Source organism: Ips typographus, linkage group LG2 (genome assembly GCF_016097725.1).
Source record: "Ips typographus isolate SLU linkage group LG2, UJ_Ityp_2.0, whole genome shotgun sequence".
Classification (NCBI taxonomy): domain Eukaryota; kingdom Metazoa; phylum Arthropoda; class Insecta; order Coleoptera; family Curculionidae; genus Ips; species Ips typographus.
This window is the reverse complement of record NC_138423.1, coordinates 7230475-7246237: the sequence shown is the minus strand read 5'-3', so window position 1 is coordinate 7246237 and position 15763 is coordinate 7230475. Positions and strand designations below refer to the sequence as shown.

Sequence of the window (15763 nt, the reverse complement as noted above, 5' to 3'; positions counted from 1 at the left end):
TCTTTGATGGAAGGTAGTTGTTTTAACTGTTTTAGTTCTTCCTCAGGGCCTACATCCTCCTTGTAGAGGTTTTCACAGTATTGTCTTTATAGACTTCATCTGTGATAATTTTACCATTAACATCTTCTATTTTCCATGTCTTTGGTTTAAATTCTCTGGTGATTTCCTTGATTTTTTGGAAAAAATCTCGCGTTTTACTGGTATTGTGGAGTCTTTCTATCTCTTGACAAATCTTTAGTAAGTGTTAATTTTTGTCGTGTCTGCTCAATCGTTGGGAGCTGTCTTTCTTTCACCACATCCCACGTTTCTTCAGTAATCCATTGTTTGTTTTTTACAGTCTTGATGTTCTGTAGAATTATTTCTTTTTTGTCTCGATCTTTTGAAGATTTGCCACAATATTTCTCTATAGAATACGTTATTTGGGATTGTTTTCAGTCTCTCTTCTAGTTTTTTTTAAGAGATCCATGTTTCCAGAAATCAAAGACGGAGTATTCTCATTTATTTTCGGAACTTTGTTATGTATTTTTACTTGAACTAATAAAAGTTTGTGATCGCTGCCACATGTAGTAGTCTCTCTGATTTCTGTATTGGTTGCCAGGGGACGTATACCGTCGTCTTGGATAGTGGGAAAAATGACTATTTGCAACGGGTAGTTTCCTGTACTTACCTCGGAACCAAGATAAGTGAAACGTAGGATCACTCTCTGGAGATCAAATGCCGAATAGAGAGGGCCAGAGCTGTATTTCTGAAAATGTCTAAATTATTTAAGTTCCATGATCTATCGCTGCAAACTAAGATCAGACTATTGAAGTGCTACGTTTTTCCGGTTCTGCTCTACGGGGTCGAATCCTGGACTCTAACTGAAGCTTCCTGTACAAAACTTGAGTCATTTGAGCTGTGGTTATATCGACGTATTTTAAGAATCCCATGGACCGACCATGTCACCAACCTTAGGGTCTTAGAAAGAATGGGTAAAGACAAGAAGCTGCTTCTCTTAATAAAAACCCGTTAGCTGGAATATTTGGGACATATAATGAGAAATAGCCAGCGGTATAACTTACTACAACTGATTCTTCAGGGCAAGGTGGAGGGCAGGAGGAGGCCTGGTAGACGAAGAATATCCTGGTTAAAGAACTTGCGCTCATAGTTCAATACAACAACAGTAGGCCTCTTTCGTGCAGCGGTTGACAAAGTACGCATCGCCATGATGATCGCCAACATTCGTAACGGATAGGCACCACAAGAAGAAGTTTTCTGTGCAGAATTCCAATAATTTTCGTCCCGATTTATTCCTGGAACCCAATCTGTTACAAGATGTTTCACTTGTTCATCTTCCTGAGTTTGTCCAATTTTGGCGTCAGGAATGTTACCTTGAACAATCATTATTCCTTTGCTGAGTATTTCATGTATGTTTTTTCCATTTTATTATAGAAATCGTTTTTCGGTGCTTCCTGATGTTGGTGCATAGCATTGGATCATGTTCAAGTTACATGCTTTAGCATTGATTTTTATGGTGAGTATTCTGGAACTAATAGGATACTAGCCCAGTATGCTTGATTGTAGATGTTTTAGAATTTACCGTTTTTTGAGTTGAAAGGACCGGCTACCAGCCCAATGAGTATCACATATACCTACGATGTTAATATCTGCCACTTCTCGTTCCATAATATCTAGCTTACCAGGCTAGCAGCTTATTCATGAAGAGTCCTTGGACGTTCCAAGTAGCAATTAAGATATGCCTTCAAAAGAAAAACTTTGTTTTCGACAAAAGCTTTCTCACTGCCTTCCCTCCCAGAGATACGACAGTACCCTTTTGAACATGTGTTTACTGGACACCCTGTATTCAGCAGTACAAATAGTAGTGCTTCATTAGAGTGCTTGAAAACGCAATTATAATTGGTTGGTGGAGCTTGCCTGGTAATTTATCGCATTACCTCTGTGTCCGCAATTCAATATTATCTTGGCTAATAGTTTGAAAAGTAATTGACGGTTGCTAGACTAGTTATTAAGCCGAGTTAAAATCATGGTAATTAATATCTCGTTTCCGCCGACAGTGGGCATAACAATCTCGGATAATATTATCGCTGATGATCGCTTCAATAATCAAGATCATAATAATCATGAAAGCGAGCTCGCAATTACAATCTCGTTACCGTGTTTACAGAACATGTGCATTTCTCACCAGCTCGGTTCCCAATAAAATTAATAAAATCGTTAATTTAATTAGCGAGTGTTTTGCGGTAGCCTTTGTTCTCTTCTCTTTGCCTAATTAAATCCTTAATCAAACTGACTAATTAGCAGGTTTGATTAATTTTAATTCCGATTATCAACGCTAGGTCTTAACATAAATATTGCCAGGAAACCCCTAATAACAGCGTTGTGGATTGGTCGTTTCTCTTTCTCACTGACTTTGTTGATTACGTGGGTACGTAACAATTTAATTCATCCAAGGCTGTTACTACTGAGTTGATCATTACTATACGGTTTCTAATTTCAGATCTAAACGCGTTAGGCCTCCGTGTGATTTTGCTGCTTTTGAAGTGCAAATCTACAGGCTCACAGTTGTACAGCTCCAGGGGCCCAATTCTACAAAGTGATCCAAAATAGTTCGGTTTATTTCGATTACCTAAATTGGTATACGAAAAATTATTCACATTCACCAACACTAATCGAAAAAAATACTCGCATTCGATGAACGAAACGTGGCAACACCGATAAAACCACAAAAAAGAAGAAACGTCGTTACAAGACGTTACGGAAGGAAGAACCGGGAAAGAAAAAATGAATATAACCTAAAAATATTTGTTAGAGTTACCGATTCTAGTCTGATAACTACGAGTCCGTATTAAAAAGCACTAAAATCGTGAAAACAAGCGCTTAATAAGCAAAATTATTTTCCTTAAAAAAACATAAAAATCTGTAAAAAAGCTTTAAAAAACGCACAAAACTCTTTCAGAGATGCAAATATTTTTTTTTTTATGAGTTCTAGAAATTTTTTGAAGCTTTTAAACTGCTTTAGAAGCGCACGAAATTTTGATATCTTTTGGGAGCATCTGGACTGGTTGAAGAGCATTCTAGTTTGTTTTGAAAGGTTTCCGACTGTTTTAGAAGAATTTTGGTGTTTCTGCAGTGTTTTGAAATCTTTCTACACTACTTTAGGAGCATTGAAGGTTCTGGACTGCTTTAAAGGCATTTGAAACCTTGTAGACGGTTCTAGAAACCTTTAGAAGCTTTTAAACTGTTTTAAAACTGCTTTTAGACTGCCTTGAATTTTTTTAAAATCTTCTACACTAGTTGAAGATCATCTGGAAGCTTTTCATCATTTGGAAACTTCTAGACTGTTTTGGAAGACTTTCGACTGCTTGAGAAGCATTTTGGAGTTTCTGTAGTTTTTTTTTTAATTCTAACCGTTTTCGAGATATTTTCCAAAAACTACTTCAAAGTAGTTCAAAATTTTAACACCCTGTAGCTTGGTTATTTTTGGGAGCTCAGGGTGGTTCAACCACTCAAAAGAATGGTCTTGAACTGCTCTTTCCAGTGGTGTAGAGCAAAAAATTGTATCTAAAAAATTGTGTACAGGGTGAGCAAAAATAATGATCCACTAACAATTTTGTGCACACCCTGTATACACGCAACTGTTTTGAAGTTCAAACGTTACGTAGTTTGGTTTAGTGATCCATCAGGAACAATTTTGCGCTCTTGTAGTTTTTATGTAAATCTAACCGTTTTCGAAATATTTACTAAAAACCACTTTAATTCAGGCGGCGGTCAGTATAGTAGGAAAAACCTTCATTTTGACAAAATTTCGGTGCATTTTCCCAAAAAATCGGAAATAACTTGATAATTTGAAACGTACGGTATATACACATTAAATGATCGTAAGTGGCTAATGATTAGAGCTATCACATCATTGCCCCGTTTGGCCGCTAGAGGGCGTCAGACTTGATTACTTTTCTTCGGACATTTTTCCAAATATTTCGAAAACGGTTTGAGTTAGCAGTGTGAAATTTTTACCATGTATGCTCCTCAAAGCCCCCTATATAACAATATATTTCATTAAATATAACATTTTACCGGTCGACCTTGAAAAGTAAAAAACTAGATTTTTGACATTTTTAAATACAAATTTTTTGGAATTTTTTTTCATTTTGAAAATTGTCTTTAACTGTTTTAGTTAGTTTAGGTTAATAGTAGAAATGTGACGTAAACTGCTATTTGACAAAATATAATTTTTAAGGGTGCCATGTCTTGAAAACTGTTAAATATGCCCTAATTTTAAAGGCAATGACTAAATGGCTAAATGACTAAATCATTAGTTAAAATAGCCTTTTTAGACTACTTTAGGAGTATTTAGAAAGTGTTTACAGTTTAAAGAGCACTGAAGGTTCTGGACTGTTTTTAAGGCATTCTAGAAACCAGTCTAGAAACTTTAGGAAGCTGTTAAACTGCTTTAGAATGTTTCTAGAAAGAGAATGTTTTCGTCTCCCAAAAGTCTTCAATATCTCAATATAGCTATTGCAATTGTAAATTAGCCTATTCAACTTAAAACCATACAAAAAATAGCAACAAATAAGCACAAAAAGAACAAAAAAGCATTAAAAAAATCTGTCAAATGACGTAGTTTTGCGTAAATCGTTCACATTAGATAAAGCAAAACTCCTAGAAATCCGGACTGTACTGATAACTCTCTGAAGCAACAAACTGTAATGCTGTTAAGACTTTTCTCTCCACTGAAAGGGCAGATAGTCTTGTTGGATGATGCATGTGGTGTGAAACAATATTAATAATCGAAAAGTAGTAGTCCATATGCCCACAGTGGAGTAGTGAGTGTAAGTGAAAACAAAACTCAGAGTCGATCTCCAAAATACTTGTGGAGATCGACTCTGAAGAAGTAAAAATACAACGTGATGTAAGGTAAGGATGTGCACTAATCTTTCTTCGGAAGAAATCATTCAAAGAGCACTGGAGAAAATAACAACGGAAGTAAAGGTAAATGGAACACCCATTAACAATATCCAATATGCAGATGACACCATACTTATTGCCGCCAGATTTACATTGCTTGATTGATCAAAAAGACCAAATTTATGACTATAACAGAATCAGTCCAGCAGCAGAAATCAAAGGAGAACTAGTAAAGATAGTCAGTAAGAACAAATACTTAGGAACCACAGTCATTGAGGATAATGATTACAGAATATCATTAGGAATTGGGCAACCAGAACCATATTAACAAAATGAGTTTTGTTTTCACTTAATATTAATAATGGAAGACTGTTTACACGGATGTAATGAGTTGCAGGAAAGTGTTTATTGGGCAATTTTCCAAAAAGGTGAAGCAGCGAGGAACAAGGATGATAATACGTGTTTCTGCTTTTTGGCTTCATCAGGCATGCAGCTCCATCTGTATGAAAGGAGGTTCAAAAACCAACTGACATACACATAGTGAAACATATACGGGTGTAACATGGAAAAGCAGCTTATTCCTCTCTGCTTCACCTTTTTGTGGAATTGCCCAATAAACACTTTCCTGTAAATATTAATAACGTCTTCAAACAATGTTAACTCTGTATCATTTAATTCACTTAATGGATTTTCTGCAATTTTGTGACCAAACCTTCTTACAGAGATATCTGCTACTGCTTCTTCTAAATAATTGGCCACAATAAAGTTCGCAATCCACTGATTAATCGACGGACTGAAGGCAGAGGACGAAAGCAAGCAACAAATCACTTAACGACTTTTCTATTCTGAACTGCCAACCGGAAACTTGACAGAACCCCTCAAATTTAATATTTTTTTTGTGCAATATTTGATCATTCAACCAATGAATTCGACGGGTTTAACCCGAATCGTTTTTCGTCGCTTCGAATCGCTTTTGTTCAAACATTCGAGCCAAGAAATCGTATTAATACGAATACATGCAGCAGCATAGCAGTCGCAGATTCATGATGATTCACATGTCACTTGTATATTTCGTCTTGTAAGTAATAACCTGGTGTGTATTCTTGAAATGAGAGAAGGGACCAAGATACAAAGTATGCAGAATGTGACAGAGCCCTGCCATTGTCAGCTTCTTCTGTCACATTCTATCAACACTTCCTGATCCCTGCTTGAGGGTCACTAGAATATTTCTAGATTGGCTGTGAGGATTGCAAAAGGATGATTTGATTGGTTAGCACCAATGATTCTAATTTGGTACTATTAAGATTTGAAACTTGATACTACAAATAATTTGGTTTCCAAAAGCACAAAAGTGCTCTTAAAATCCCAGTTTATAGATGTTTATCATTCCGTCTTTGCCTTAATCTCATCAGCACACAATCTAGCGTATCACTCGCTAACCGCTCTTATCCTCCATCTCGCTCTAACCTCGTATTCCCAACGAAACTCTTCGATTAGCTCCCGCTGAGCTTCTCAACGACTCCGCGGCGTTTCAAATCTCTAAATTGGCAACGTGGATATAATAAAGATCCTTTACGTGGACCACACACGTCGCCGCAACGATTGGTCATCGGCAACGCCCTCCGCCAACCAACCCATCCCCCACCACGACCCTGAGGGCGGTAACGAGGCCTTTCTCAAGGGGAAATGGGTAGGTAGGGATGGGCCCCCTCCGACGGTAATCGGGGAGTGAGGGCGCCACGGGCGATGTTCAGGGGAACTGAGAAATTAAACGTGTGAAAACGAGATGGAGGATGAGAGGGAGATAAAAAGGGACCGCAACGGTTAAGTAAGGATCATAACCGGCAAGTGTTTTATGGGCGATTATGAGGTGGTATGGGTTTCGGTGTGTATGATTTATTTTGTTTGATATCGGGGCTCTGTTATTGAGCGCGCATAATCGTTTATCCATTTAATTTTCTTTTGTTTTAAGGATTGCGCTGTATAAGTAAATATTTGATAAGGATAACGAGATTATAAATCGACTGGCTGACGTGATTAATACCATTAATACCAAGGTTCTGCCATTTACGTCGTATTGTATAGTAGTTAAATTCCATGTTATAAACAAGCCCAATTCTTAAAAACAAGGTGACAAACTGTTACACTAATATTATGGTGGAACCTTCCTACATGTTATGAATACTAATCTTTTGCCTCCCTAATATCAGTAACAATTGGTTTCTTATTAACCAGCAAAAGCTATATCATTACTAAATAACAGTTAAAACTAAATGACAAAATGGTTGGTTTACCAACTTGGTAAATCGGAATTAAACCATCAAACCTAATTCCCAAAAGAACACTTTAAACAATAATTACTTTTACATGCACAAAATACCATACAGTAATAAAATAGATTTTGCTTACATTTGCTACACGATAAGGGCAGCTTTCTGGAAGGTTGGCACTAGCGACTATTATAATTATTTAGTAATGATTTACTATTTTTATTAATTTGCGAACCCGATGCAGATTGCGAGACGACTACATTATGTGGCACGAGACGGAGTCTTCTGACCGTCTTCTACCTTGCAGTAGCGGTGACTTGTCATCGCTAAAAATGCGTATGATGACTGTAACTTTGCATTTTACTATTTTGCCATCTTCGAATATGTGCTTTAATTTACTGAATTTATATTTTGTAAACCATACCAAATTCTAACCTTCCTACATGTTATAATATTCTTTTGCCTTCCTAATATATCAGTAACAATTGGTTTCTTATTAACCATCAAAAGCTATATCATTACTAAATAACAGTTAAAACTAAATGACAAAATGGTTGGTTTACCAACTTGGTAAATCGGAATTAAACCATCAAACCTAATTCCCAAACGAACACTTTAAACAATAATTACTTTTACATGCACAAAATACCATACAATAATAAAATAGATTTTGCTTACATTTGCTACACGATAAGGGCAGCTTTCTGGAGAGTTGGCACTAACGACTATTATAATTTAGTAATGATTTACTATATTTTCATTAATTTGCGAACCCGATGCAGATTGCGAGACGACTACATTTTGTGGCACGAGACGGAGTCTTCTGACTGTCTTCTACCTTGCAGTAGCGGTGACTTGTCATCGCTAAAAATAGGTATGATTTTACTATTTTGCCATCTTCGAATATGTGCTTTAATTTACTGAATTTATATTTTGTAAACCATACGAAATTCTATTCGTGACATTATAAGAATATGTCTGTAATCGCTTTCTTTTTAAGGTACAGGGTGTAGTATGTATTTTCAACACAGCTTCTAATTTAAACAATTTGCAGACTTTGATATTGATTTATTTTGGTTTTACACTTGTTTACAAATTACAGTTTAAGGTTATGGCTCTCGTCAATTTGATTTTGAATTATAGTTTCGTATCGATGTAGGAAATAGAAAACGCATAAAGATAGACAAGAAAGAAAAGGTCTTTCTACTAACAGTTGGTACTCTCTAAGCTGTTTTCTATCACATAAACACAGTATTTAAGGTTATTGATAAGTATCAGTGACAATAATTTGAATAATTCTACCTTTTTTACTTTCTTTCTCAGAATTAGTTTGTTTCGTTGCCATTATTGTTGTTTGTTTTATTTATTTTAGTTGTCTTTTCACTTTTAAATTTCTTATTTTCTTGTTTGACCATTTTTTTCTGTTACTTGTAAACATGTTACCGATTTTTGGATGAGAGTCCATTCCAGGCAGAATATTGGCCGTCCCTAGGTTTTTGCTCAAGGATCTTATCAAATAAGTAATATTGTGACGATAGAAATTCGTATATTATTTAAAAAATTTAAGTTTATTAAATTAGTGCTGATATTCAAAGATGCCCACATAGCAAAATTGTACAGTTACTTTCAGACAGGGGCATATTCTCAAAAAATGCCAGATATGTGCCCAGTATATGAAAGTATATTCTCAATACGTGCCTGGCATATTACTTTACCTATTTAGTTCATGTGCCAGGCATGTTTCTCAGGAATCTAAAAATAACATTGATGTAGGCGGAAATTTCAAAATTGTACTTATTTTGTAATTTCAGTAATTTTTGTAGTTTTTGTTTGGTTTGCGCGTTGTAATCTTCTTGTGCTTAGACACGAAAGACATATTCATATTTTACTTTTCTTATATCCATTTATAGTTTATACTATATTTTAGTTATTCTCATTTAATCATTCAGTTTGAAATAGTGTGTGTTATATCTTGTAACAATTTTACGAAACTGTTTTCAATTTATAACAAACTATACTATAGACACCAGTTTTCACTTCTCAGACATACACCTGGCATATACTTATTGGAATATTTAAAAAGTTAAATTTGTACAGCAGCCGGGTATATTGCCTGGCATATTCTCAAATTCATATGCTAGTCATATGCCTGGCATGTATTTTTCACATGAATATACTTTATTTGTTATGTGGGTGGAAAAATAAAAAAAATGCACAAGAAAAAAGAAACCAAATTTTCCAAATGCTTTTCATCGGTGATAGTGATGATATCAACAAATTCAGAGGTCGACGCGCCCTCTGTTGAAGAGGCATTGAAATAACCACTGAGCTAGAAAGACTCCGTCTAAGGTACTTGCAGTACTACTTGTATTGGTTAGCAGAGGTCGCTGTTTAAATTGATATGGAAAGGAAGGTAACTTATTGATTAAAAATGGATGTTAGTTCAGCAATTTTCTGCGTAGAGGGATCCAGCGGTTTCATTGTATTTACAATTGACATGTACTAGTCTTTTAATACAAAGTTTTACATAAAAGATTTGGTGTTTTATGACCGGCAATTCGTAAAATTTTGTCTCTTTTAAGTTTTAACATTTAAGGGCCTTTGGTATAAATATATGATCTTTGCTGTGAATTGGAACCCTTAGAGCAAAAAAAAAATAAAAATTCGCCAAAATTACACTTTTGACCAAAAATGTCATTTTTTCAGTTTTTGAAAGGTCGTAACTTTTTTATTTAAATTCCAATCAATTTCGCTAAATCGCCGTTAGAAAAGGGATTAAAAATACTACAAAGTGAGTCAAAACTGGCCTCTCTAGCTCGTCATGTTACCGAGATATTGAATTTCAAAAAGTAGTAAAAAGAGACTTTTAATATCACCCTATTCTTTCAATTTTTTTGAAAAATTAAAAGTTTGAAAGTGCTTTTTTTGTACTTATTTTAAGGTCCTTTGGTATAAATATGCCCTTTGCTGTGTATTAGAACTCTCTTGGAGCAAAATAAAAAATTGCCAAAATTGCACTTTTTGTAAAAATGTCATTTTTTCAATTTTTGAATGATTGTAACTTTTTTATTTGTACTCCTATAGATTTCACAAAAACGCCATTATAAAAAGGATAAAAAAACACTACAAAATGAAAAACTGGCCTCTCTAACTCTTCATGTTACCGAGATATTGAATTTCAATAAGTAGCAAAAAAAAGAGATATTTTTGAGACTTTTTAAGATTTTGAAAGGTTGTAACTTTTTTATTTGAACTCCAATCAATTTCCCTAAATCGCCATTAGAAAAATGATAAAAAATACTACAAAATGAGCCAAAACTCGCCTCTCTAGCTTCTCATGTTACCAAAATATTGAATCTTTAAAAGTACTTAAAAAAGACCCCTAATACCTACCTACTGAGAAATGAAAAATTTTAAAGTCCTTTTTTTGTGCTTATTTCAACTAATTTGAGGTCCTTTGATATAAATATACAATTTGCTGTGCACTGGGACCCTTATGGAGCAAAATAAAAAATTTGCCAAAATTGCACTTTATGCAAATTGCATTTTTTCAATTTTTGATTCATTGTAATTTTTTTATTTAAACTCTTATAGATTTCACTAAAACGCTATTAGAAAGAGGATACAAAATATTACAAAATTAGCCAAAACTGGCCTCTCTAACTCTTCATGTAACCGAGATGGATAATATGTTCGCCTGCTACAGTCTTCCAAGTAGTAAAAAATCCAATGTTTAATAATCAATATCTCGAAAACGACTTATATACCCTAACATGATTTTACACTAATTTTAGTATTTATAAACTTTATTCTTTTAATACATAAATAACTATCAATTATTGCCATGTGTATGACAATTAGGAAGTTTTTTAGGGATTTAGAAAGTTCATAGCACTTATAACATGAATAAGGGATCAAAATTCAGATGATGCAACAGAAACAGAAAATACTTATTCAGAAAAGTAGTCCATATTCTCGACGAGACTTTACAGTAACAACAATCAATGAAAAAATTCAAAGTCTAAGTCTCATAGTTTATATTGGACAACTACGTGACCTGGGTTTCACCTTCAAAAGGCATCATCAGACGTTAACACACGCACACAACTACCACATTTGAAGATGAATACAGTCAATATCATATCAATAACATATTATCTAATAGACAATATCATATTGACTGTACTCATCTTAAAATGTGGTAGTTGTGTGCGTGTGTTTTAACCATTGTTAACGTCTGATGATGTCTTTTGAAGGCGAAACCCGGGTCACGTAGTTTCCCAATATAAACTATGAGACCAACTATATTATGATTGTATTTGGTTAATGAAGAGTTTTTTGTAGTGTAATTGACTTTCAAACTCATACTTCGCTTTTATTTAATTTAACTGTTTACGTCCCTTTGTAATGAAAGAAAAGAAACGAATGACCGGTAAATAAAACACTCCCAAAGGGCCGGCAATAAAAAAGGAATTTAATTAAAATTCTCGCTCGCCGGGATCGTATATTACACGGGTAGGAATAAAACAAAACAACTACTAAAGCAACGATACAATTTCTTTAAACCGAATGCTTTAATCGCCTAAGTCTCAAGTAAATTAAATAAGCAAGTATATTCAGCTAATACTTTTAGGAGGAGGAGGGTTTAAGCAAGCAGAATTGCCTAATCAAATAACAGGAAGGGACTTTAAGTTAATTAATTTTTTTCTTGCTAAAAAAGTAGATAACACAAATAGACTTTAGACAGAAAATACAGAAAAGATACCCGATAGCATAGACAGAAAAAAATCAGAAAACTATTGGGCCCTAAGCTTAATGAATAGAACTCTGAAACTACTGTCTTGAAAATATTAGTTTTTCAAGAAAATAACGAAAGACTATGAAAGCTTTCACGGCCGGTTAAAACTGAAATACAAAAGTTATTCGGGCTTATAAGCCTACTTCTCCTTAGATGCCGTGACACCAAGACCACCCCAAAATTTCTCAGGATTAAAAGGACTTTCTAATCCAACCACGCTAAGAGAACCTACGATCGGACCGAACAAGCTCTTTAACGTGAAAAAATACAAGACACTCGCCGGGACTTGGCACGAAATGACCATAAACTTCTGGATATCAACTTACATCTGGCGAACGATTTACATGACTGGGAAAAAGTGGACCGTTTAACACACGAACGCAGGAGTATATCTGAAGCCATAGCGACAGAGCGTCAAAAAAGAAGTTTGAAGCTCTGACACAACATAACCGGCAAACGGATTTAGTAGACGCACCACCTGAAGACAGACAACGTAGAACTATTGTCAATCTTACTCAAAAGGAACGGTCTGCTGATGAACAGAGTGTTTTGAGCAAAGAAGGATTTTGCGATAGTACCTGCAAAGCTGCCGAGAGAGGAAATCATTGCAAATGTGGAAAGTGGAATATGGTCGTTGCCAATAAATACCGCGGAGCACATAAGAGCAGAGACGTCACGAATTCAGGACAACTAGACCAAGCAACAAACGAATTCGTCACTCAATCAAGACAGAGAGATCCTCATTTTACCTGCTAATAAAAGAAACGCAACAGTCATCATATCAACAACTGACTACGAACGGAAGATCGAAACCCTTCTGGATCCCATAACCTACAATAAGTTGCCACGTGATCCAACAGGTCGAATACTTAGAACCACAAACCAACTTATTAAAGATTCCACGACTGTCGCTACTGAGGATAGCTTGAAACTCAAGAAGACAGAGGCCCTTCCACCCAGACTTTATGGTTTGCCTAAAATACACAAGCCGGATGTACCTCTGAGACCCATCGTTAGTGCCATAGGAGGCCCTACGTATGAGATAGCAAAGTACCTTACGGAACTCCTTCAACCAAAAATAGGAAAGACGGACAGCTTCATCAAAGACTCAGCACATTTTGTGGACAAATTGCATGCCTTAACTTTATCTCCAGGTGACGTCCTTGTGAGTTTTGATGTTGTTTCTTTATTCACTATGGTACCCATCAAAACGGCTATGGAGCAGATAGAAGGAAATTTTCCACTGGACATCGCCAAATTGTTCACACACTGCCTAACCACCACTTACTTCCAGTGGCAGGGTGAATTCTTCGAACAGAATGATGGTGCAGCAATGGGCAGTCCTCTCAGTCCGGTAATAGCAAACAATTTTATGGAAACATTTGAAGTAAATGCCCTAGACACCGCTCTAAACAAACCAAAGTGCTGGTTTCGATACGTTGACGATACCTTTGTAGTTTGGAGCCACGGTGAAGACGAACTGCAGCGATTCTTGGTACATCTAAACTCCGTAAATCCAAGAATTCAATTTACTATGGAGACCGAAAAAGAAGGACGTCTACCTGTCCTGGATGTAATGGTGACAAGGAAACCTAATGGAACACTGGCTCACACGGTGTATCGAAAACCAACACACACGGATCGTTATCTCAATAGTGGATCTAATCATCACCCAAGCCAAAATAGAGGAGTGATCAAAACCCTATCGGAGCGGGAAAAAAGGATTTGCGAACTATCAGAATTAGAAAAGGAGCTGAAACATCTGGAAAGGGTTTTCGGATGGAACGGATACAGTAGACAACAATTCAACAGAGCCACTCACCCAAGAAAGACTTGCTTACCATACATACACAAGGTCACGGATAGGATTGGAAGGATTTTAGAGAAGCACAAGATCAAGAATGTCTTTAAACCAACCCGCACGATACAACAGAGTCTCAGATCGGCCAAGGACAAACGGGATTCTTTATCGGCTTCTGGAGTTTACAGGATCCCTTGCAGCTGTGGATCCGCATACATTGGAACTTTTTGATTTTGCCTTTTGAATAACCCCTTTAGATAACAACTGCAAAATCTCCTGCTGAAGGTAAATTTGCTCAGTTGGAGACCAATTAGATAATCTAGGAAAACCAACCTGATAAGGTGTCCTAGCAAAAGGTATTTTAAGGCCCATAATCCAATCACAAATATACTGTGGGGAACCAAGTAGCTCCCAATTTGATATAAAGTATTGTAAACGGCCTGCAGGCAAAATACTTACTGGAAAAGTTACTTCCTGTAGTAATTGCGTTGAGGTCGCTGTTTCGGTTGCCCCCTCCTCTTTTGAGTCTGATGTAGATTGTTCTGCGAAGATTGCCCAGGTTGATGTCGGTTTTCCCTTCGCTGAGGAAACGACGGGCGATAAGAGTTTAAAGGCTTTGAGACACCTACACGAAAACGAGCTAAATCCTGGCCTGATCTTTCTGCACTCTTCAGTGCCTTAATTTTTTCGCCAAAATCGGAACCAAATAAAAATTGATCGATTTTAGTGGTGGTAGCCAGGTGGGAAATGGATTTATTAAACGTCCTTGCTGCCAAATATCTCCTTTGTTTAGAAATCTTATAATGTAGGTTAGCTAGAATAACCCCAGCTTGACTGCACAAAGTAACAGCCTTATTAGTCAAGTCTTGATCATTAGCAAGAGCACAGGTAGTTAATCTGCCTATGGCAGACAGGGCAAAAGCCAGGTCGTGCTGGAAATCAGCTTTAAATTTGTCCCGAGTTAAAGTATCTTGTGACACAGTAACTGACACCTCTGGGTTCAAGAGGGGCGCATTAGCCAAAGGGAGATTATCAAGAATTGGATTGAGCAGCTGATATTTATTTACAAGCTCCTCTTTGGCACCATTGGTCAAAATATAGGACCAGCGAGTTTCTAACTCAGGATTCACTACAAAACTATTATTATTTTTAACTTGAGGGTTGTCCCCTAACAATTCCAACAAGTGGTCAGGAAGAGCATTTTGTTGCTCCCCTCTGTCCGAAGTTAAAGCAGGATTATGTCCGGAATTGCTCAAATTATCTTCAGTAGGCAAACCAGATAAAAAACTTCTTTCTGGGCTGGTCAAGAGAGAAATAACAGACCCACTTCGGCTTTGGTCACTGGTATCAAAATCTTGATCTTGAGTTTTACAGGAACGAGCCGAGTCACTATAAATGGGTTGCGGACGATCAACTGACGCCGAACCACATGAACTACGGACACGCCTGGTAGTAAAAGATATTTTTTGTTTTGAATTATTCCGACTAGGCGGACTGCTACTTAAATGCCGGGATTGCCGGGTGGAGGCTGAACCATGTCTCTCATATCGATCACACTCCTTGGACCTTCTCCGGCGAGATGAAGAAGGACTAGAGGGAGAACGGCCATCTTGTGCATGAGCATGATTGCCGCGACGAGCATCACCAGTCGAAACATTACTTTTCCCTCGACTACGGCGGTCAGAACGACGCCGTAACCGATCCAATTTTTCCTGTAAGCGTTGAAGCTCGTTATCGTACTTACCCATCCCAAAAAACTAAAAATCTAAAAGAAAAAACCTAAAATCGAAGATTAAGATAAGATTTTTATGATGCTACACCATATGCACTAAAAAGCGTAATGGTTACGTTTGACAGAGGATAGAACAATGATAGAATGGGTAAAGATGACAATTTTCTTTTTTATTTCTCTGAAATTAGTGGCTCCACCTAGCACCTAAAAGCGGTACTACAGTGTAAGTGTAAAGTGATCTAGAGGACGAAGCGCTG

General features: G+C 36.5%; 1 protein-coding gene across 1 annotated transcript; it reads right to left on the bottom strand.

The window, feature by feature from the left end:
* Positions 1-11650: 11650 nt before the first annotated feature.
* Positions 11651-15609, bottom strand: LOC145725074 (uncharacterized). The gene is made up of 2 exons (XM_081973653.1): positions 14108-15609; positions 11651-14053 (listed from the first exon to the last, which is right to left on the bottom strand). The coding sequence occupies exon 1, from the start codon at positions 15520-15522 to the stop codon at positions 14242-14244; it is 1281 nt and encodes a 426-aa protein (XP_081829779.1). The 5' UTR covers positions 15523-15609; the 3' UTR covers positions 11651-14053; positions 14108-14241.
* Positions 15610-15763: the final 154 nt, after the last annotated feature.